The 24,155-nt window shown below is 48.1% G+C and overlaps 1 protein-coding gene across 3 annotated transcripts in view; it reads left to right on the forward strand.

Annotated features, from left to right (window-relative positions):
• ICA1 (islet cell autoantigen 1) overlaps positions 1–22,150 on the forward strand; it is a 93,429-nt gene extending 71,279 nt beyond the window's left edge. Inside the window, exon 15 of one of the 3 annotated variants that reach the window (XM_077268114.1) lies at positions 697–2,067. In XM_077268114.1, the coding sequence (XP_077124229.1) occupies positions 697–818 (122 nt within the window). In that variant the 3' untranslated portion in view covers positions 819–2,067. Of the gene's footprint in view, positions 1–696; positions 2,068–21,829 lie in introns of those variants that run through there. The other 2 variants (XM_077268115.1, XM_077268116.1) reach the window with 2 other exon arrangements.
• The last annotated feature ends 2,005 nt before the right edge of the window (positions 22,151–24,155 follow it).

Raw genomic sequence — 24,155 nt, forward strand, 5'->3', positions numbered from 1 at the left:
GAGAAGCCAGCCTAGCACTAAACGAGAGCAGCTGAGGAAGGAATCTCAGAACCAGCAGCTCCACTCACAGCCACCAGAGGGAGTCCACAGACAGAACTCGCCGAAGTACCATTCATGACCACAGGAGGGAGTTCGAGAACGGAATTCACAACACCCGCCCTGCCAGAAGTCGGAAAGTAAGGAGACTGCATAGCTTTAGAGTTGCTCAAGAGACAACTTAAGAATACCCCTTTAACACAAATTCATGTGGCTAAAATATTAAAATATTGCAGTTCTCCAACCGGCTAAAGAGAACACACAGTAGGCTGACACTGTTTTCTGCTGCTCACTTATGCTGTGTAGACTTGGACAGGATGATCAGAGTCATCTCAATATTATTATTAGAGGATGAGCGAGTTAATAACAGCTGTATTCTGCCGGAGACTCAGCTAGTAAAACACTCGTCAAAACGCCCATTTGACAGTTAATTGTTGATTAAATGACTACTCACTACCGGACAGGAGGTGAATGGTGCCAATAACGTTACGGCCCCCACACTTGTGGAGACTGATGCACAATTAGCAGGTAGGAAGCGTGTGCCTCCAATACGGCCACCCACAGAATGAATCGAACCCTGGGGGACGGCACTAATTAATAGTAATGGGGGTTCTGGTGAAAATTCTTACATTTCCGTGTTGTTTTTTTTTATTTTCTTAGATGCCCCAAAAAGCACAAAGGATCTGTCTACCTGGTACAACCTCTTTGCCGACCTTGACCCTTTATCTAACCCGGACGCCGTGGGGAAAACCGATATGGAACACGAACTCCTTAACGCCTAAGCAGTCCGCCTCGCTGCCCCCACGACGCCGATGGGTGCCCTGGAGGGAGCGCCACACACGTGCCACTACTGATTTCCTAGAAATGTTATTTTCTGTTCTCTCGATGTAATAGAGGAGCTAGACGACGTCTCTGAAAATTACCGCGTTTGCCAAAACATTTGCCGGACTCGCTGACGGACTTTTACAAAGGGAAAATACTCGGAAACTATTTTTCTACTGCCCAGTATAAGCCCAGGTGCCATTGCTCTTCTGTCTATCCATTATTATCCGGGCTCAGTTTACAATAATTTATTCAGATGGGAGTAGAATTCATTGGAGGATGACAGGAAGGCTCGTCTACCCAGCATGCACTGCTTTTAGATTTTTTTTGGGGGGCGGGGTTATTTTTAAAGGGCTTATACAGATTTTGAAAAATGATGGTTGCGTTTGTCTAAAAAAACAACCCCACACCTGTCTTGAGGTTGTGTTTGGTATTGCAGTACCTTACACAAACTGTAAGCGGGTGAGGTGCACATTTTATTTTATTTTTTTTTATTTTTTTTAAAGAAAGCGGCCATGTTTTGATGCTTTTTTTTTTTTTTATTCTGGATAACCCCTTTAAGGATCCATCCTCGAGTTGTTGTCTTTTTCTGGGAAAGTTAGGTGACTACCTATAGGGTCAGTATTCCAGATCCCATATGAGCGTTACCCAGCTTTTCTACAGTGCTGACTGGCAAAGCTTCCTAGGCAGGATGTAGCAACGCCCAAGCAGTAGCGTCACCAGTGCAGCAGCCAGTACAGTTGTCACCCATCTTTCGCAGATCGGCCTGGGTCACCAGTATAATAGCAGTGACGATGTATCCGCATGTGCCTAGGTAAGATGGCCATTCTAATACCTAAGAAAGTTGGGTGACAACCAGTGCGGCCCACATTTGTTCTCGCTCATGTTGTCAGAGTACGACTCTGGAAGTTGGATTAAGAAGGTGAAGTTGCTCTTTATAACCCGCTCCTATATAGATACACACTGGGATGGCTGGGTACAAGGCCGACCTGCGTTCCCCAGGGGGCTTTATACAAGGTAAATTCCGGATCTCATTCCTTCTAGATTCCGCAGGTCACTTATGCCTAGACATTCGCTATATTTTTTTTGTTTACGTTGTTCCATTTTCTCGCCATCTGTCTCTTTGCAGGATGAAGTATTAATCGTCGACACTCTGCATGTTTGCAACGTCGGCAAATAAATTCTCCGTTTTGTTTTTTTTTTCTGCCAGATGAGGTGTGGGGTGTCGTTATTTTACATCGATGCTGTTTGCACTTCTTCGTATCCTGTCGTCTTATTCATAAATATTGGATTTATAATATAAATATGGGGGAAAAACAAGAACATCTTCCATCTACAGTCTGTAATAAAAAAGCATCCAGAGAAAAAGTCTGATTTTTAGTGATGTAGTCTGGCGCCACCTGGTGTTCGTTGGGTATAGTAATGTGCACGTCCACCTACTGGTGGTCACACATGCTCAGTCACTCATGTGTGCCTCGCACCTACTCACTGCGGCAGCCAATGGAATTGGCTATCTGCCTGCTTGTCAGGGTAGGAGCGAAGCCCCTGCAGAAGCATGACCGTAATACCTCCATAGTATATTTATTATCTATCTCACTATATAGAGGAACTAATTGGGGACTATGGGCCCCGATTCATCACTTTACTTTTTACGCTCTGTATTTATTGCCATTATTTTTGGCAAATTGTTTAAAATGGTGCAGGCAAGTTCCTCACTTTAGCACAAAATCAAAAACGCCTTTTCTTTGTTTTGTTTTTTTTTTCCTTTTTGGAGCAAAAATTTGCATGAGTCGTTAAAATGTTTCACGTAACTCGTATTTACACATAAAATTATCATTTGTCAGTTTCAAGTGATTTCAGTGACCAGTTTGGGGATTTTTCCTTCTTTACCTAAAGGTACGAACACGTGGGGGCCGCACTCAGTACAGCGTCACATTGCGAGCTGCTGTGATAATTCCCACAAATTGAATTCTGTGAGTTTTGTATTTTTCTCCGATTTTCAGTGATTTCGATTCCTGCCCTCCATGAGTTCGTTTATTTTGGTTTCCATTGTCTTCAATGAATTATATACTTTATCAGAGTAAATATTTTCAACTTCTTTCCTTCATCGAGATCTCATGTTTTCATTTTTGCATTTTATTTTTTAGCACGGTAACGTAAAAGAATACATTTTTCTTTATACACGAAACAAATGTCAATATACATATTTCTCCTTCGCCACATTGGGGGACACAGGACCATGGGTGTTATGCTGCTGTCACTAGGAGGCTGACACTAAGTTGAGACAAAAAGAGTTAGCTCCTCCCCTGCAGTATACACCCTCGTGCTGGCTTCCAGAGGCCCAGTTCAAGCTTAGTGTCCGTAGGAGGCACACTGGATTTAAACCTTGCTATTCCCGACGAAGGGGGCGACGGATTCTTTCATGTTCTGATCTCCCCCAAACCAACAACAGGCGAGCACGGGAGTTTCACCTCTCCGTATCCTCTCCGGCGACGTGTGAAGCCACTGCCTGAGCTGACCTTTTTGGGCGACGGGACCCTTTCACGGGCACCGATCTCCCCCCGACTAACAGACGAGCACTGGTGTTTTTTCCTCCAGTATCCTCTTCTGCAGCCAGGAATTTTATTGCCGGACATCTGCCCTGCCCACCAGGTTTCACCCTCGGCTGTACAGTGGCACTATTCCCTGTGCAGCCCCCACTGCATCACCACTGAGAGAGCGGATGATGGAAGGAGGCAGACGGTTCCTCTCCACCCCCCTTTCATGGGGATGGTGGATGGAGGCTCCCCTAACCCTGCACCGTCCCATGTATCCCTGGCACTTATGGGGTAAGTGCAGACGGCGTGCGACCCCGCCACTGTAGGGCCATAGGGGTCGGTTTTTTATATGGCGGTCACCTTTTCTGGGGGCTCCTTAGCGGCAGAATCCTTACAGAGCGCTGCGATTCTCTTCCCCGCAGTCCGCGGGTGCGCGCCGGCCGAGGCCAGAAATTTAGTCCCCGGCTTCGGCCCCTTACTAGGCCGCACTCCGGTAGGCTCCGCCCACTCCACGCATCACTTCTACGGCCCCGCCCACGCTTCTGGCGCTTCTCGCTCCCTGCGAGACTTCACTTTAGGATCTTGGCAGCCATCTTCCTGCAGCACGCAGCGCCGGCCGGCCGTCCCACTCCCACGGAGGATCTTCCCTTTCTACTCTATTGCGGGGCACAGGACAGGGTAAGGAAACTGCTTTATCTGCTTCCCTGCAGCGATATCCCTCAGCTTCCCTGTCTCCTCATAGCAGCTCTGTGCATTACATTGGGGTACAACATGTCCCAGTCAAGGGGTAAAAAGGTCAATAAGGTTCATACCACCTTTTTCTCTGCTTGTACCACCTGCCAGGCTCCTCTTCCCAAGCCTCAAAGCTCCCGTTCTGCCCATCCTGTGATGCCCAATGTGCCCAGGAGCCCTCCGCCGCTACCGACCCCAGTGCTCCTGGCCCCCCTGAGTGGGCCACGTCCCTGTCCCAGTCCGTGGCCTCGCTAGCTAAGGCTATTGAATCCCTTCATGACCCCTCTGGGGAGCGGGGCGTTCGTTTACCTGGATTAAGAGACCCGTCTATTTCAGGGGAATCGTCGGCCAGCAGGGGCCGCTCTCACCTGCAGGAGGTTCGGACATCCACTAAACGGATCCGCACTACCTCTCCTGATCATTCACCGCGCCATTCAGCCTCCAATAGCTCCACTTCTCGCTCACCCTCTCCAGGGGCCAGAAGCGATCATGACTCTGAGTACAAGTCTGAGGCGTCCATGGACCCGGATTCTCCGGAGTTCCGTTCAACTGTTGAATCCCTCATTGAGGCTGTCAATCATGCGCTAAAGGTTAATGAGGACCCTAATTCAGCTCCGGATCATGCAGTTTCCTTCACTAGAAACAAGCGATCCCATAAGGTGTTCGCCTCCCATCCGGATTTTCTAGAGATAGTTAAGAGGCACAGGGAGCGGGCAAAAAGGCTCTGGAATCTAAATTGTTATGGACCTGGTGGTTAGGTGCACCCGGAATGACCTGATGGTTAAACTAGAAATCGGGACAAGCTCTGGGGAAGTGGGAACTCTGCTGACCGCAAACCCTACTCCTATCACACACACTAGAAATAGCCGTGGAGCGTACCTAACTCTGCCTAGATGCCTCTTCACAGCCTAAGAGCTAACTACCCCTAAAGATAGAAATAGAAGCCTTACCTTGCCTCAGAGAAATTCCCCAAAGGAAAAGGCAGCCCCCACATATATTGACTGTGAGTTTAGAGGAAAGTCACAAACACAGGAATGAAACAGGTTTTAGCAAAGGAGGCCAGTCGTCACTAAATAGACAGAGGATAGAAAAGGGAACTATGCGGTCAGCACAAAAAACTACAAAACCACGCAGAGTATGCAAAAAGACCACACCGACTCACGGTGTGGAGGTGCAACTCTGCACCCCCAGAGCTTCCAGCTAGCAAGGAAATATCATGATAGCAAGCTGGACTAGAATTAGCAGTACAAGAAATATATTCAGGAAACAATAACAGCAAATAAACTAGCAGGAACTTAGCTTCTGCTGGAGTAGACAGGTCATCCGAGAGTCCAAGAGAGATCTGAACCAATACTGAGACATTGACAGCTGGCATGAAGTAACGATCTGAGTGGAGTTAAATAGAGAAGCCAGCCTAGCAATAAACGAGGGCAGCTGAGAAAGCCAACCTCAAAGACCAGCAGTTCCACTCAAAGCCACTAGAGGGAGTCCAAGAGCAGAACTCACCGAAGTACCATTCATGACCACAGGAGGGAGTCCGAGAACGGAATTCACAACAGTACCCCCCCTTGAGGGGTCACCGAACCCTCACCAGGGCCCCCAGGCCGATCAGGACGAGCCAAGTGAAAGGCACGAACTAAATCGGCAGCATGGACATCGGAGGCAACAACCCAGGAATTATCCTCCTGACCATAGCCCTTCCATTTAACCAAGTACTGAAGCTTCCGTCTTGAAATACGAGAATCCAAAATCTTCTCTACCACATACTCCAACTCCCCCTCGACCAACACTGGAGCAGGAGGATCAACGGAGGGAACCATAGGCGCCACATATCTCCGCAACAACGACCTATGGAACACATTATGGATGGCAAAAGAAGATGGAAGGACCAAACGAAATGACACAGGATTGAGAATTTCAGAAATCTTGTAAGGACCAATGAAACGAGGCTTAAACTTAGGAGAAGAAACCTTCATAGGAACATAACGAGAAGACAACCAAACCAAATCCCCAACGCGAAGTCGGGGACCAACACAGTGACGGCGGTTTAGCGAAACATTGAGCCTTCTCCTGGGACAACGTCAAATTGTCGACTACGTGAGTCCAAATTTGCTGCAACCTGTCCACCACAGAATCCACACCAGGACAGTCAGAAGGCTCAACCTGCCCCGAAGAAAAACAAGGATGAAAACCAGAATTGCAAAAAAAAGGCGAAACCAAATTAGCCGAACTAGCCCGATTATTAAGGGCGAACTCAGCCAAAGGCAAGAAGGTCACCCAATCATCCTGATCAGCAGAAACAAAGCATCTCGGATAGGTCTCCAAAGTCTGATTGGTTCCTTCGGTTTGGCCATTTGTCTGAGGATGGAAAGCCGAAGAAAAAGACAAATCAATGCCCATCCTCGCACAAAAGGACCGCCAAAACCTAGAGACAAACTGGGAACCTCTGTCCGACACAATGTTCTCCGGAATGCCATACAAACGAACCACATGCTGAAAAAATAATGGGACCAAATCAGCGGAGGAAGGTAATTTAGGCAGGGGTACCAAATGGACCATCTTAGAAAAGCGATCACAGACCACCCAGATGACAGACATCCTTTGAGAGACAGGGAGATCAGAAATAAAATCCATGGAAATGTGCGTCCAGGGCCTTTTTGGGACCGGCAAGGGCAAAAGTAACCCACTGGCACGAGAACAGCGGGGCTTGGCCCGAGCACAAGTCCCACAAGACTGCACAAAAGAACGCACATCCCGTGACAAGGAAGGCCACCAAAAGGACCTAGCCACCAAATCTCTGGTACCAAAAATCCCAGGATGACCAGTCAACACCGAACAATGAACCTCAGAGATAACTCTACTAGTCCATCTATCCGGGACAAACAGTTTCTCCGCTGGACAACGGTCAGGTCTATCAGCCTGAAACTCCTGCAGCACCCGCCGCAAATCAGGGGAGATGGCAGACAAAATTACCCCCTCTTTGAGAACACCAGCCGGCTCAGGGACTCCCGGAGAATCAGGCACAAAACTCCTCGAAAGGGCATCAGCCTTCACATTCTTAGTACCCGGAAGGTAGGAGACCACAAAATCGAAACGGGAGAAAAACAGCGACCAACGAGCCTGTCTAGGATTCAACCGCTTGGCAGACTCGAGATAAGTCAGATTCTTGTGATCCGTCAAGACCACCACGCGGTGCTTGGCTCCCTCAAGCCAATGTCGCCACTCCTCGAATGCCCACTTCATAGCCAGCAACTCCCGATTGCCAAAATCATAATTACGCTCAGCAGGCGAAAACTTTCTAGAAAAGAAAGCACATGGCTTCATCACAGAGCCATCCGAACTTCTTTGAGACAAAACAGCCCCTGCTCCAATCTCAGAAGCATCAACCTCGACCTGAAAAGGGAGCGAAACATCTGGCTGACGCAACACAGGGGCCGAAGAAAAGCGACGTTTCAACTCCTGAAAAGCCTCAACGGCCGCAGAGGACCAATTCACATCAGCACCTTTCTTGGTCAAATCAGTCAAAGGTTTAACCACACTAGAAAAATTAGCGATGAAGCGACGGTAAAAATTAGCAAAGCCCAGGAATTTCTGAAGGCTCTTCACAGATGTAGGTTGAGTCCAATCATAAATGGCCTGAACTTTAACAGGATCCATCTCGATAGTAGAAGGGGAAAAAATGAAGCCCAAAAAGGAAACCTGAACTCCGAAGAGACATTTAGACCCCTTCACAAACAAGGAATTAGCACGAAGGACCTGGAATACCATTCTGACCTGCTTAACATGAGACTCCCAATCATCTGAAAAGACCAAAATATCATCCAAATATACAATCATGAATCTATCCAGATACTTTCGGAAGATGTCATGCATAAAGGACTGAAACACAGATGGAGCATTAGAAAGCCCAAAAGGCATTACCAGGTACTCAAAATGGCCCTCGGGCGTATTAAATGCTGTTTTCCATTCATCGCCCTGTTTAATACGCACTAGATTATACGCCCCTCGAAGATCTATCTTGGTGAACCAACTAGCCCCCTTAATCCGAGCAAACAAATCTGACAGCAGAGGCAAAGGGTACTGAAATTTGACCGTGATTTTATTGAGAAGGCGGTAATCTATACAGGGTCTCAGAGAACCATCCTTCTTGGCCACAAAAAAGAACCCTGCTCCCAACGGTGACAAAGACGGGCGAATATGTCCTTTCTCCAAGGACTCCTTTATATAACTCCGCATAGCGGCGTGTTCTGGTACAGATAAATTGAAAAGTCGGCCCTTAGGAAACTTACTACCAGGAATCAAATTAATAGCACAATCACAATCCCTATGAGGAGGTAGAGTACTGGATTTGGGTTCATCAAATACATCCCGGTAATCCAACAAGAACTCAGGGACTTCAGAAGGAGTAGAAGAAGAAATTGACATCAACGGAACATCTCCATGTACCCCTTGACAACCCCAACTAGACACAGACATTGATTTCCAATCCAATACTGGATTATGAACCTGTAGCCATGGCAAACCCAACACGACCACATCATGCAAATTATGCAACACCAAAAAGCGAATATCTTCCTGATGTGCAGGAGCCATGCACATGGTCAGCTGAGTCCAGTACTGAGGTTTATTCTTGGCCAAAGGCGTAGCATCAATTCCCCTTAATGGAATAGGATACTGCAAAGGCTCCAAGGAAAAACTGCAGCGCCTGGCAAACTCCAAGTCCATCAAATTCAGGGCAGCACCCGAATCCACAAATGCCATGAGAGTAGGACGACAAAGAGCAAATCAGAGTAACAGACAAAAGAAACTTAGGCTGTACATTACCAATGGTGACAGACCTAGCAAACCGCTTAGTGCGCTTAGGACAATCAGAGATAGCATGAATGGAATCACCACAGTAAAAACACAGCCCATTCTGACGTCTGTGTTCTTGTCGTTCAGTTCTGGTCAAAGTCCTATCACATTGCATAAGCTTAGGCCTCTGCTCAGAGGACACCGCCAAATGGTGCACAACTTTGCGCTCACGCAAACGCCGATCAATTTGAATGGCCAAGGACATTGATTCATTCAAACCAGCAGGCGTGGGGAACCCCACCATAACATCCTTAAGGGCTTCAGAATGACCCTTCCTAAAAATTGCTGCCAGGGCACACTCATTCCAATGAGTCAGCACAGACCATTTTCTAAACTTCTGGCAATATACCTCCGCTTCATCCTGACCCTGACACAAAGCCAGCAAGATTTTCTCTGCCTGATCCACTGAATTCGGTTCGTCATAGAGCAATCCAAGCGCCAGAAAAAACGCATCTACATTAAGCAATGCAGGATCTCCTGGCGCAAGGGAGAATGCCCAGTCTTGATGGTCGCCACGTAACAAAGAAATAATAATTTTTACTTGCTGAATGGGGTCACCAGAGGAACGGGGTTTCAAAGCAAGAAAGAGTCTACAATTATTTTTGAAATTCAGAAACTTAGATCTATCCCCAGAAAACAAATCAGGAATTGGAATTCTAGGCTCTAACATCGGATTCTTAACTACATAATCTTGAATGCTTTGTACCCTTACAGCGAGTTGATCCACACAAGAGGACAGACCTTGAATATTCATATCTACACCTGAGTCCTGAACCACCCAGAGGTTAAGGGGAAAAGAGAGACAAAACACACTGCAAAGAAAAAAAAATGGGTTCAGAACTTCTTATCCCTTTTTTGAGATGCATTAACACTTTGTGGGCCAGCTGTACTGTTATGGACCTGGTGCTTAGGTGCACCCGGAATGACCTGATGGTTAAACTAGAAATCGGGACAAGCTCTGGGAAGTGGGAACTCTGCTGACCGCAAACCCTACTCCTATCACACACACTAGAAATAGCCGTTGAGCGTAACTAACTCTGCCTAGACGCCTCTTCACAGCCTAAGAGCTAACTACCCCTAAAGATAGAAATAGAAGCCTTACCTTGCCTCAGAGAAATTCCCCAAAGGAAAAGGCAGCCCCCACATATATTGACTGTGAGTTTAGAGGAAAGTCACAAACACAGGAATGAAACAGGTTTTAGCAAAGGAGGCCAGTCTTCACTAAATAGTCAGAGGATAGAAAAGGGAACTATGCGGTCAGCACAAAAAACTACAAAACCACGCAGAGTATGCAAAAAGACCTCCACACCGACTCACGGTGTGGAGGTGCAACTCTGCACCCCCAGAGCTTCCAGCTAGTAAGGAAATATCATGATAGCAAGCTGGACTAGAATTAGCAGTACAAGAAATATATTCAGGAAACAATAACAGCAAATAAACTAGCAGGAACTTAGCTTCTGTTGGAGTAGACAGGTCATCCGAGAGTCCAAGAGAGATCTGAACCAATACTGAGACATTGACAGCTGGCATGAAGTAACGATCTGAGTGGAGTTAAATAGAGAAGCCAGCCTAGCAATAAACGAGGGCAGCTGAGAAAGCCAACCTCAAGGACCAGCAGTTCCACTCAAAGCCACTAGAGGGAGTCCAAGGACAGAACTCACCGAAGTACCATTCATGACCACAGGAGGGAGTCCGAGAACGGAATTCACAACACTAAATATCCTTTTTCCTCAGAGCTGGTAAAGGATTGGACAGAGCCACCGCTGGTGGATCCTCCGGTGTCGCGTTTGGCTACCAAAACGCTGTTATCAGTACCTGACGGTGCATCAATCAAAAGTCCCACAGAGCGCCAGTTGGATTCCCTGGCGCGATCAGTGTATGAAGCCCCAGGTTCCTCCCTATCCCCTTCCTTCGCTGCGGCCTGGGTCGCCAAAGCTATGGTTTCCTGGGCAGATACTCTAGCACATTCCTTTCAGGACCACGCTCTTCCGGCTGAAGCGGCGGACCTCGCCAAACAAATTGCTATGGCAGCAGATTATGTGATGTATGCATCTTTAGACGCAGCAGACTGTGCGGCTACAGCGACTTCAAACGCCGTCACCATCAGAAGAGCTATCTGGCTTAGAGAGTGGCGGGCGGATTCCTCCTCAAAAAAGTCTCTGATTTCTCTCCCCTTTCAGGGCGGACGCCTATTTGGAGAAAAATTGGACCAACTTATTTCCGATGCTACAGGGGGAAAAAGCAAGTTCCTCCCTTCACAATGACTCGGGGAGTATTCCAGTCGACACCACCAAGGTAGGCGGACGCCTGCTTCTTTTTCGTCACGCCTGGCTTTCCGTCATCCCCGACGAATGGGTCAGAGACCTGGTGTCGTCTGGTTACAAAATAGAATTTTCCGCCTCTCCTCCAGCTCGCTTCTTTCCCTCTCGTCTCCCAAGTTCAAGAGCTCAGTCACGCGCTCTCCATTGCGCCATCGATTCACTCCGCCAAAGCAGAGTCATCGTCCTGGTTCCGTAACACGAGAGATTCAAAGGTTTCTATTCAAACCTCTTCGTCGTACCGAAGAAGGACGGGTCTGTGCGCCCCATCTTGGACTTGAAACTCCTAAACAAGCACGTAAAGGTACGACACTTCCGGATGGAGTCTCTTCGGTCGGTCATTTCCTCATTGGAGCGAGATCAGTTCCTAGCATCAATAGACATCAGAGATGCTTATCTTCACATCCCAATCTTTCCGCCACACCAAAGATTCCTCCGCTTTGCCATCCGAGGACCATTTTCAGTTCACGGCCTTGCCCTTCGGTCTTGCCACAGCACCCAGGGTATTCACGAAGGTCATGGCGGCGGTCATGGCCATCCTGCACTCCCGAGGAGTGGTCGTGTTGCCATACTTAGACGATCTTCTGGTCAAAGGTCCATCTTTCCATGCCTGCAAGTGTCCGCATTACGTTGGATTCCCTTTCGCGCCTTGGCTGGTTAATCAACCTGGAAAAATCCTCCCCTGTTCCAGCTCGAAGGATCTCTTTCCTAGGCATGATCCTAGACACGTCCAAGGGACTGATCTTTCTTCCTCGGACCAAGGCCCAAGCGCTTCAACAGGGGGCCAGGACGCTGTCTCGCCCGCAGTCCATTCAGTTTGCCATGAAGATCCTGGGGATGATGGTGGCCTCAATGGAGGCGATTCCCTTCGCCCAACTGCATCTCCGTCCTTTACAACAGGCTCTTCTGGACAACTGGGACAGGAGTCCCTTTACCCTCAACCGCCCATGCCCTCTGTCCCCGCGGACCAGGCAGGCGCTCGCGTGGTGGACTTTGGACTCAACTCTCCACCGGGGAAGGTCTTTTCTTCCGATCCATTGGCTGGTGGTGACCACCGACGCCAGTCTCCTCGGCTGGGATGCGGTGTTTCTCCACCACACTGCCCAGGGGCGTTGGTCGATGCGGGAGTCGAAACTTCCCATAAACATTCTGGAGATCCGCGCTATCAGGTTTGCCCTGAGACGTTTTCACCCTCTGCTAGCGGGTCACCCAGTCCGAATACAGTCGGACAACGTCACAGCTGTGGCATACATAAACCACCAAGGGGGCACTCGCAGCAGGGCAACGATGCAGGAGGTCACACACATCCTCCATTGGGCCGAGGACAACCACTCCACCATTTCCGCGGTATACATTCCGGGTGTCGAGAACTGGGAGGCAGACTTTCTCAGCCGTCAGGGTCTCGCCTCGGGAGAGTGGGAGCTCCATCCAGAGGTTTTTCATCAAATCTGCCTTTGCTGGGGGACTCCGGATGTGGATCTGATGGCATCCAGGCTCAACGCCAAAGTCCCTAACTTCATAGCGCGTTCTTGGGATCCCCGGGCCGTTGGGGTGGATGCTCTGATATTCCCATGGCACCAGTTCCGATTCCCGTACGTATTCCCTCCACTTCCTCTGTTACCGAAGGTGATCCGAAAAATCAAGATAGAGGGGATTCCGGTGATCCTTATCACCCCGGATTGGCCGCGTCGCGCATGGTACGCGGAACTAGTGCATCTCGTCTCCGACGTTCCCTGGCAGTTACCAGACCGCCCAGATCTACTGCGTCAAGGACCGATTTACCATCAGAGCTCAGGGGCCCTACGTTTAACGGCGTGGCTGTTGAAACCTGGATCCTAACTCAAGCCGGTTTCTCCCAGCAGGTCATTTCCACCATGATCAGAGCTCGCAAGATGTCTTCCGCTCACATCTACCACCGCACCTGGAAAGCCTTCTTCTCTTGGTGCAGACTCCGCGGTCGTCCCCCTCTCGTTTTCTCCATTCCCTTCATTCTGGAATTTCTCCAGTCTGGCTTGGATTCCGGCCTAGCCCTCAGTTCCCTCAAGGGCCAGATTTCAGCGCTATCTGATTGTTCCAGCGTAAGATCGCTACTTACTCGCAAGTCAGGACCTTCATTCAAGGGGTCTCCCACGTGGTCCCCCCCCTACAGAATGCCACTAGAGACCTGGGATCTCAACTTGGTCCTGAGTGTCCTTCAGGAACCTCCGATTGAACCTCTACAAGACGTCCCACTATCTATTCTCTCTTGGAAGGTGGCCTTCCTTGTGGCAATAACGTCTATCAGGCGCATCTCGGAGTTGGCTGCTCTTTCCTGCCGGGCACCCTTCCTTTCCTTCCACCAGGACAAAGTAGTCTTACGCCCATCTCCCGCTTTTCTCCCTAAGGTGGTGTCCTCTTTTCACCTCAACGAAGATATTATTCTTCTCTCCTTCTGCCCACAGCCAAAACATAGAGTCGAGAAGGCCCTTCACACTTTGGACGTGGTACGGGCTCTCAGTAGGTACGTCTCTAGGACTGCCTCTTTCCGTAAATCGGATTCCCTCTTTATCCTCCATGAGGGTCACAGGAAGGGTTCAGCAGCATCCAAGGCTACGATAGCCAGATGGATCCGATCGGCCATCCAAGAAGCTTATCGGGTCAGGGGCAGGCCCATCCCGGCGGGGGTTAGGGCTCACTCTACTCGGTCAGTTGGTGCCTCCTGGGCATTCGGTACCAGGCGTCGGCGGAGCAGGTTTGCAAGGCCGCAACATGGTCTAGCCTGCATACCTTCGCAAAGCACTACAACGTCCACACTCATTCTTCCGCGGATGCGGCCCTTGGCAGACGGCCGTTGTGCATTTATAAGTCAGATGGTACACAGAGTTATTTGGTTGTATTGTTACCCACCCAGGGACTGCTTTGGGATGTCCCGTGGTCCTGTGTCCCCCAATGTGGCGAAGGAGAAATAGGGATTTTTGTGTACTCACCGTAAAATCCTTTTCTCCGGGCCACTCATTGGGGGACACAGCACCCACCCTGTTAGCCTTACGGCTCGTTACCTTTTTAGTTCTTGACCTTTTCTGACATGTTATACTCTAATGTTATGTATTATATTGTCATTAATCTCCTACTGCTTTTGCACTGAACTGGGTCTCTGGAAGCCAGCATGAGGGTGTATACTGCAGGGGAGGAGCTAACCTTTTTTGTCTCAACTTAGTGTCAGCCTCCTAGTGACAGCAGCATAACACCCATGGTCCTGTGTCCCCCAATGAGTGGCTCGGAGAAAAGGATTTTACGGTGAGTACACAAAAATCCATATTTTTTTTCCTAGCCCTGTCGTCTACATTATCTGAGCAGTCAAGGCAGCATTGTGAGAAAATTTAACAATTTTTGCAAAAAAGTCACATATTTCTGCAAAAGTGTGTTTAAAACAATTGAGAGAAAGCTCAATCCTCGATCCCATTTCCATATACACAAAGACGCGGGGAGCGGCATATTCAATTCCAAATAAAAAGACGAGCAAAATATCAAAATGGAAGAAAAGGGAATAAAATAGCTGCTCAAAAAACTAGCAGTGTGTTTATATACTCCAATATTAATAGTATAAGCCGAGTTTATTCTAGACTTCACTTTTCTGTTAATCACTGAACTAATATTTAGTTATGTGACCTTTATTTCGGATAACTGCTTTATCGGGGGCTTGAACTCCGTGGATGTACAGAGGCCCCTCTCTATGGCGTCCAAGCAGCCCCCACTGTCCCACCACTGTGAAAGCGGATGGCACAAGGAGGCGGACGGTTCCTCTCCACCTCCCTAACAAAGGGACGGTGGATTGAGGTTTATCCCTGCACCGTCCACGCTGCAATACCTGACCTGCAGCAGAACAGTAGAGTGCGCGCTTCCTCGGCGCTGAAACCCAGTCATCCGCGGCGGCTCCATGCCGGGACGCGCACCGATGGTGAGTGGATCCAGTCAGCGGTGGGCCTCTGCAACGGGATATTCACATGCTGACAGGCAGCCTCAGCTTCCCTGTGGCCCACCTCCCTGAGGTAACGTTCCAGCCGGCTGCAGAAATTTAGGTCCCAGCTTGGGCCTATTCATGGAAGTCACTAGGCTCCGCCCACATAGCGTATGTGGCTCCGCCCCCCAAATTGGCACCTCTCGCTCTCTGCAAGACTTTACCACCTCTGCAACTCCCGGTGGCCATCTTGGTCCACCCTGGCAACACACACACACACACACGGGCTATGGTTTTGCATTAAAGGGGCACAACGACTCTGCAACCGAGTAAGGAAGTACTGCATAAAGGTACACATGACCCGTATTCCCTGGTCTTAAAGGCACATCATGACATGTATTGCCTTTTCTTAGGGGCACATGACCAGTATTCCCTGGTCTTAAAGGCACATGACCAGTCCAAAGCCGGTCACCCTAAATGAGCTCAGGAGCCCTCCGCCGCCGACCCCAGCTTATCCCAGAGTACCTAGTTCCCTGAGTGGGCTTCGTCACTGCCGCAACTCATGGATTCTCTGACAAGAGATTGAATCCCTCCGTGAACCATTTGTGGCCCGGAGTGCTCGCAGGACCGATTATAGATGGTCCCTCTCCTTCATGCGAGCCGTCAGCTACCAGGGGCCGTAAGTTTTCTAGAAACGTACAGGCGTCTAGAAACATACACGCGCCTAGAAAACGGAAGATTAATTTCCTGATCCCTCACCAATGATTTGCGGAGAACAAGCCTCTGAATATGGATCAGATATTGCCTTGGTTCTGGATTCACCAGAACTTGAGAAAAGGATGGATTCGGCTATTTATATCATCAACCAATCTCTGTAGATTGACGAGGACTTCGGTTCTACTCTAGATCACGCAGCGTCCCTCAGGAGGAAACTAAACTCCCTCGCAGAGCATTTGCCATTCACCCGGACAGGGAGCATCTGGATAAGCGATCCACTGGACAGAAACCTCTGCAAGCACGGTATCCTTTTTCAGCCAATATGCAAACACGCGGGGTGCACCTCCACGTATACCCAACTAAGACGTGAGATGCCATGCCTGGTCTGATTCTTAAGGGCGACGGGCCCTTTTAAAGGGCACCGATCTCCCCATACCATCGATAGACGAGCACATGGAGTGTCGCCTCCATGTATCCTCTTCTACAGCCAGGCCTAACGCCGGACAACCAGCCCTTTCCACCCAGGGACCTTAACTCTGTGGATGTACAGAGGCTCATTTTTTTGGCGTCCGAACACCTCCCTCTGCATCTCCACTATTTAGCAGATGATGCAAGAAGGCGGACGATTCCTCACAATTCCCTGTTAAGAGGATAGTGGATCGAGGGTTCATCATTTTTATCTCCACACCGTCAAAAGAGAGCGGCGATAGTAAGAGACGGTTTTCCTAACCTTCTGCATGCAGCCACACATTCTGCCACTTGGCATATTAACCATGTAGAATCTCCTGTGGTATACCTACCAGTATCACTACCCAATGGGTCATCAATTAAAAAATACAACGGACTGTCAGATAGCAAATCTAGTTCCATCTTGCGGTCTCCAGTTCAGCGCTCTACCCTTCCTTAGACGCCGCATGTGTTGCTAGAGCAATGGTCTCTTGGTCAGAGACCTTAACTATTTTGATTTCCTATAGACTCAACCAGCAGTGGATCAGTTGTCCAGGACGGTCTAGATCTAAGGGATCTTGGTTCCAAAATGGGGACCGAAAAGTAAGACCGACCCTGAACCTCAAACTTCTTCCCCCTTCTTCAGATGGAGTTCCTCCGCTCAGCCATTACTTCAACGGAAAAAGGTGGAGTTTCTGGCATCCACCGACATTCGGGATGCTTACCTTCACATTCCTATGTTTTCCCCTCTTCAAAAATTCCTTCGCTTTCCCTTTCGCGAACAGCATTTTCAAATCACGACCTTGTCCTTTGGCCTTGCTACCGCACCCAGAGTGTTCGCAGGGGTTATGGCGGCTGTCACGTTCCTCTTGCACCCTAGAGGCATGGTCGTCCTGCCCTATGTGGTCGACTTTCTAGCCTCTCTTCCAGCCCTGCGCTGAGTCGTCTATATCTCTTGCTATACCCTCTCTCCTGTGCTGGCAGCTAAATTTAGACAAGTTTTTTCCTCATTTCCAGCCCAGCAGATATCCTTTCTTGAGGATGATCCTGGAATCTTCCAGAAGGTTGGTGATTCTCCCTTGAGACAAAGCCGTGGCCCTTCAACAGGGAGCTTGCGCACTTGTTCACTCATCCCCTCATTCCATTCAATTTGCTAGGAGGGTTCTGAGGAAAATTGGTGACGACAATGGAAGCGTTTTCCTTCGCTCCTCTTGTTTTCTGCAGGTCAATCAGGCTTTCAGAGGGTAGTCTCTGAGCTCCTTCCTCATCCAGGGGAGATCCTTTCTCCCAATTCAATGGTTATTAGTGACTACAGATGCCAATCCTCTTCTCCTGATCATTGTTCTGGGGATCAGAACAGTACGGCTAGTTCTACGGCAGGTCTACTGCCTTCTGGTGGGTCACCCCATCCATTTCAATCGGACAATCCCACGTCTGTCCCATACGTCAATCATCCAACAGGTACCCACGGTCAGGCGTCATGGCCGAGGTACCTCACATTCTCTGTTGGGCCACGATCTATCATTTGGTGATCTCGGCACTACACATCTCAGGAGTAGAACTCGGGGCGGCGGAAACCGTCAGGGTCCGCCTCATGTGAGTGGGAACTTCACATGGAAGTCTTCCATCAGATCTGTCTTCTCTGGAGCACTCCAGATGTAGGTCGGATGGCGTCCAGACTGAACGCCAATGTACTCTAAGTTCATGGTTCGGCCTCCAAGTCCAAAAGCCATCGCAGTGCATGCTCTGGTCCTTCCATGGTACCAGTTTCCTTCACCCCTCTTCCACTACTTCCGAGATCTTTTCGGAAGCAGGAAGGGCCCCAGTGATCCTGGGAGATCCGCACTGACCATGTCAGGTTTTTCTCATTTGCATAACTAGTATTTTTCCATCTTATTGCAAAAAAACTGTAAATATGGACTTCCTCGCAGGGAGTCTTCACATGTGGTTCTTCCCTATCGCATACCATTAGATCTTTGGGACCTTAAAGATCCTGGGAGTCTTATAGTAGACTCCTTTTGATCCGAACAGACTTTACTATCAGGGAAGGTTGCCCCTTTTTTTTTCTCTGCGCTATCCTCATCCTGACTAATTTTCGGAGCTAGCCGCTCTGTTCTTTCAGACCTTTTTCCCTTATTACCATCAAGGCAAGGTTGCCCTCAGGCCATCCCCGTCCCTTGTTACCAATGTGGTATTGTATTCCCACTGTTATGAGGGCATCGTTCTTCCCTCATTCTCTTTCCACACCAGTCCACATAACGGAATGGGTTCCCCATATTCTGAACGTGGTGAGTGCTCTGAGTATGTACATCTCGAGGACGGCGTCCTTCCGAAGGTTGAACACTTGATTTGGGCTACCTCACTGTAAGAGGACGGCTTCCTGACGGTTTCAGGAAGGGTTTAGCCGTTTCATCGGCCATGTTAGCTTAGTGGATTTGTTACACCATCCAGGAATCCTTCCGTGTTAGACGTCAGCCTGTCTCCCTATCGAGGTTTCTTGGATTCTAGGCACCAGTCGTTGGCACAGCACGCATGCAAGCTTGCGAGTTCGTCCAGTCCGCATGCATTCTTGAAGCACAATAATTCCCAGACTTCCACAGATGTGAGTCTGGACAGGTGGACTCTGCAGGCCGCAGTGTCACACTTGTAAGTAGCGGTTACACAGGGCCTGATCTGATGTTGTCCCCACCCAGGGACTGCTTTGGGACGTCCCACGGTCTGTGTCCCCCAATGAGGCGTAGGAGAAATAGGGATTTTTGTGTACTCACCGTAAAATCCTTTTCTGCGAGCCATTTCATTGGGGGACACAGCTCCCACACTATTATTAGCTTGTGCTTGTTTTATAAGTTAACATGCTATACTCTCATATATAATGTGACATGGTATACGCTCATATATTGCTTATTGATCTACTGCTTTTGCACCGAATTAGTTAGCTGAGAGCCAGCAGAAGGGTGTATACTGCAGGGGAGGAGGAGATACTTTCTTTGTATCACTTAGTGTCCGCCTCCTAGTGGCAGCAGCATACACCCACAGTCTGTGTCCCCCAATGAATTGCTCGAAGAAAAGGATTTTACGGTGAGTACACAAAAATCCCTATTTTATTGTCACTCCACAAATTCTCAATCAAATTGAGGTCTGGGGATCAGGCAGCCACTTCAATCTTGTTGGCCTGCAACCAAGATGTTTACGGCTTGCTCTTGTGTTTGGGGTCGTTGTCCTGCTGAAACACTCACATCAAGGGCATTTCTTCTTCAGCATAAGGCAAACATGACCTCTTCCAGACTTTGATACATTCAAGAATACAACGACTATAATACTACCCCTATGTACAAGAATATAGCTACTGGAATACTGCTCCTATGTACAAGAATATAACTACTGTAATACTGCCCCCTATAAACAAGAATAACTACTGTAATACTGCTCCTATGTACAATAATATAACCACTATAATACTGCCCCCTATGTACAAGAATGTAACTAATTTAATACTGCCGTCAAGGTTCAGCACAATAGCTGTTGGTATCATCCTTCTAAGGCTGTGTGCCCACGTTGCGTTTATGCCGCAGCGGAAACTCTTAAAAACCGCATTCCAATGCAATCCTATAGGATTCCGCAGTTGCTGTGCCCATGCTGCGGATTTTCACGCTGCGGAATCGCATAGCGGTAAAATCTGCAGCATGTTCATTATTTCTGTGGAATTGCAGCAATTCCACCACCATAGGATTGCATTTCCACATGCGTAAAGTGAGCGCTTCATGTGCGGATGGTACACAGGATCTTGAGGATAGGAGACTCTCCTTCAGGCCCTGGGAACCATATTCCTGTAAAGAAAAAAAAAATGAAAATAAAAAATAGGGATAGACTTACCTTCCAATGGCCCCCAATCTCAGCGGCGCTCCTGGTACGTTCCGTTCCCAGGGATGCTGTGCTTGGATCACCTGAGATGACGTCGCGGTCACGCCAACGTGACGTCACAAAGGTCCTTCACGCAAAGCATCCCTGGGAACGGAACATACTGGGGAGCGTCGCTGAGATCGGGGGCCGTCAAAAGGTGAGAATAACCATATTTTTTAGGGTTTTTTTTTATTATTTTTAACATTCTTTTAGTATTGATGCTGCATTGGCAGCATCAATAGTAAAAAGTTGGTCACACTTGTCAAGCACTATGTATTGCTTGTGTCACCAACCTGTCAATCACTTTTCCAAGCGGTGCTTCAAATCGATTGTAAAAGCTCAAGCATTCAAGCTAAAAACGCTTGTGTTTTGCGGGAAAATGCATGTGAATTCAACATGTGTTTTACCCACGACAGAGAGTTGCGGAAATGCTACCGACATTTCTGCAGCATTTCTGCAACATGGGCACATAGCCTAATTGTCCCCCCTTCTCCACTCCCAAATCCCTAGTGTTTTGATTTATTTTTATCTTTCATTCATACATCATAAAAAAATTAAATTACACCCTCCCTTTTCCTAATTTTACCAAAACCGATGTAGAGATTTCGAATTTCATTTGCATACCCTTTTACCCAAGAAGCATTGCCTGGCTTACAACTCTCCATATAACTGCTGGACAGCTGGGGATGGCATGTCGCATTCAGCATCACCGGAGCGGAGATCAGATAGGAGTGAAATGTCAGCTATTTCATTAATAATGACCATAATGGTTACAGCGCTTTCAGAAGGAATTGATCGGAAAAATTACCCTCCCAGAAGAGCATTAGATGACAGAAGAGCAGCGCACCAGCACGATGCTGCACAAGGTTCAGGTTCTTCTCAGTGGATGAGAATTGACACATTCTAGAATTCCGGCATGGAGCAGGTCCATTACCTGACATTCTCTCCGGTAGATACTTCCACAAAAGTGCCAGGTCCCCATGGTCTTACAGTAAGGTTGGGATCAGATGGCATTATAGACTCCACATTATTATCTGGTGATCTTTGTCTCGGGGCTGGTACATGATGGCCATCTGTCACACCATCACCGTGTTACACTCATCTGAGACTGGCCTGTAAATCAGCATGGTTCATCATCGGCCATTTATTCTCGGAGCATCCCTGCATTACATTGGATCACATCATTGACGTGAGAGCAAATTTTTCTTAATCTTTTGTCCAAGAACGGTCACAAATTTTTTCCTATTTCGTGATCAGCTCTATAGGGATCCATAATGGAGGTAGGAACATCGGGTATCAGCAGATCATCACTAGAGGACTAGGGGTCACGTACCATGTAGTCATCCTGCTCAGTGTAACCACACAGAAAACTGACACGCTGTGCACAGGCAGAAAGCTGCCCATCAGTGGTGTGAGCAGAATTATTCAGAGATCAGTATTCAGAGAAATGCCAGATCTTGACGCACTCAGACCTTGGAATTCTGACGCCCTGTGACCTGACTATACCTTTGTCTCTTCCCTCTGTTTAGGGCGTACTCTCCTAGCTCTTGACCACAGGCTCCTTGACTTACCCAACTCACAGCTTGCCAGTGCAAAAGCAACGACCGATTCCGTTTAAAGTATTGAACATCTTCAAAGCAGAAAACACGAAGAATGGTCAGGTCACTAATTACCGCTTGGAAACTTGTATTAGTAAAAAATACACTCAAAAAAAATGTTCAAGAAAATGTGATAATTACAAAATCTTTCTCCTAGTTTTTATTTCCAGCATTGGGAACATCGCACACTGTATCCTAATTCACAACATGAACAGAAATGTAGATAATTTTTAACTATTTTACAGAAAATAACTTCTGGCCCAGGATGCTCAGACGACATCCCACTATTTTTTGGCATTTGTTGGCTTTGCCTCAGAAAAGGCATTTTTTACGTCACCCCACAAGTGTCCTACCAGATTATGGTCCGGAGGTTGGGCTGGCAGCTCCATAACCTCAATTTTGTTGGACTGGAGCCAAGATTTTGCTCATTTACTGCTCTGTTTAGGGTTGTTGTCTGGGTGAAGCCCCCATTTCCAGGGCATATCCTCTTCAGTGTAAGGCTACTTTCACATTTCCGTCGGTACGGGGCCGTCGCAAACCGTCGGACGTTGTGCTGAATTTAGCACAACGTGGGCAGCGGATGCAGTTTTACAACGCATCCGCTGCCCATTGTGAGTTCCGGGGAGGAGGGGGCAGAGTTTCGGCCGTGCATGCACGATCGAAAATGGCAGACCCGACGCACAAAAAGCGTTACATTGAAATTTTTTTGTGCGCCGCGGCTGCCAAAACAACACATCTGTCGCACGACGGATGCGACGTGTGGCCATACATCGCAATGCGTCGCTAATGCAAGTCTATGGAGAAAAAAACGCATCCTGCGGGCAACTTTGCAGGATGCGTTTTTTCTCCAAAACTACGCATTGCGACGTATGCCATAAGATGGAAGTGTGAAAGTAGCCTAAGGCAACATGACCTCTTCAAGTATTTTATTATATGCAAACTGGTCCATGATCCCTGGTGTGTGGTAAACTGGTCCGGCACCATAGTAAGAGAAACCTGCCCATATCATGATGCTTCACCACCATGCTTCACTGTGTGCAGGGTGTACTGTGGCCTGAATGCAGAGTTTGGGGGTCGTCTGATGCACTGTCTGCGGCCCTTGAAGCAAAAAAGAACAATTTTACTTTCATCAGTCCACAAAATGTTTCTCCATTTCTCTTTAGGCCGCTTGATGTACTGAAGAGGATACAATCTGCCAAAGAACACATGTCTTTTTATGAACAGTGGGACTCTGTGGGGACTTCTTGGTTAGAGATTAGCGTCACACAGGCGTCTTCACATGTAACATGAGACTGTCTGATCATCCTGGAGCTGAGCGTTGGCTGAGCCTTTGCTATTCTGGCCATTCTTCCATCCATTAGAATGGTCGTCTTCCGTTTTCTTCCTCGTCTCTCCGGTTTGGCTTTTCATTATAAAGCATTAGAGATCATTGTAGCTGATCCGCCGATCATTGTCTGCACAAGTTTTACCTTCTCCAACCAAATTTTTAATCGGAGTACGGTGTTCTTCTGAACAATGTCTTGAATGACCCATATTTCTCGGCTTTCAAGGAGAAATGCATGTACAACATGTCCTGGCTTCACCCTTAAATAAGGGCCACTGGATTTACTCTGGTTTCTTCACAGAATGATTGATGTCACTGATTGATCTCCACACTGATATTTTGATCACCCCCCTTTCAATTAATTATTCTAATCCACAGACTCAGAAACCTGCAGATCCTGAATGCGGAGTCTGGGGGTTTTCTCAGAATCTACTGCACCAACTGGTACATTGTGGGACATGTGGTGATAGAACTTATACCATAAACAGATTAATCTGTAATATTGGACCGATATAGTATTTTGAACACTGCTGTATGAACTTCAAGGCATTTTTACATGGCTCATTATTTCTAGCTTTTTCAGTAGCGTTTCTTCGGGTGGAGCAGGATCCATCAGAGACGTCATGGGGAGGTACCTTTAGTGATCCCAACAACTGGGTTTTGAAACACTGTAGGAGTGGAGCAGTGGTGCGTATGGACACCGTGGCTCCATTAATTCTGCATAGGAATGCTGGAGAAAGACAACCATCAGCAGACTAATAGTGAATGAATAGACCACCCCCTGCAGCAAAGCTGTGGAGTCTGAGCCCATTTTGGTGGAGTCGGTGTCATGGAAATTGACGAGTTGGAGGTTTGACTTACCGACTCCAAAGCCGGAGTTGTGGAGTTTGAGCCCAAATTTTTGGTGGACTCCACAGCCCTGCCCAGCGGTCA

The sequence above is a fragment of the Ranitomeya variabilis genome, chromosome 6 (genome assembly GCF_051348905.1).
Source record: "Ranitomeya variabilis isolate aRanVar5 chromosome 6, aRanVar5.hap1, whole genome shotgun sequence".
Classification (NCBI taxonomy): Eukaryota; Metazoa; Chordata; class Amphibia; order Anura; family Dendrobatidae; genus Ranitomeya; species Ranitomeya variabilis.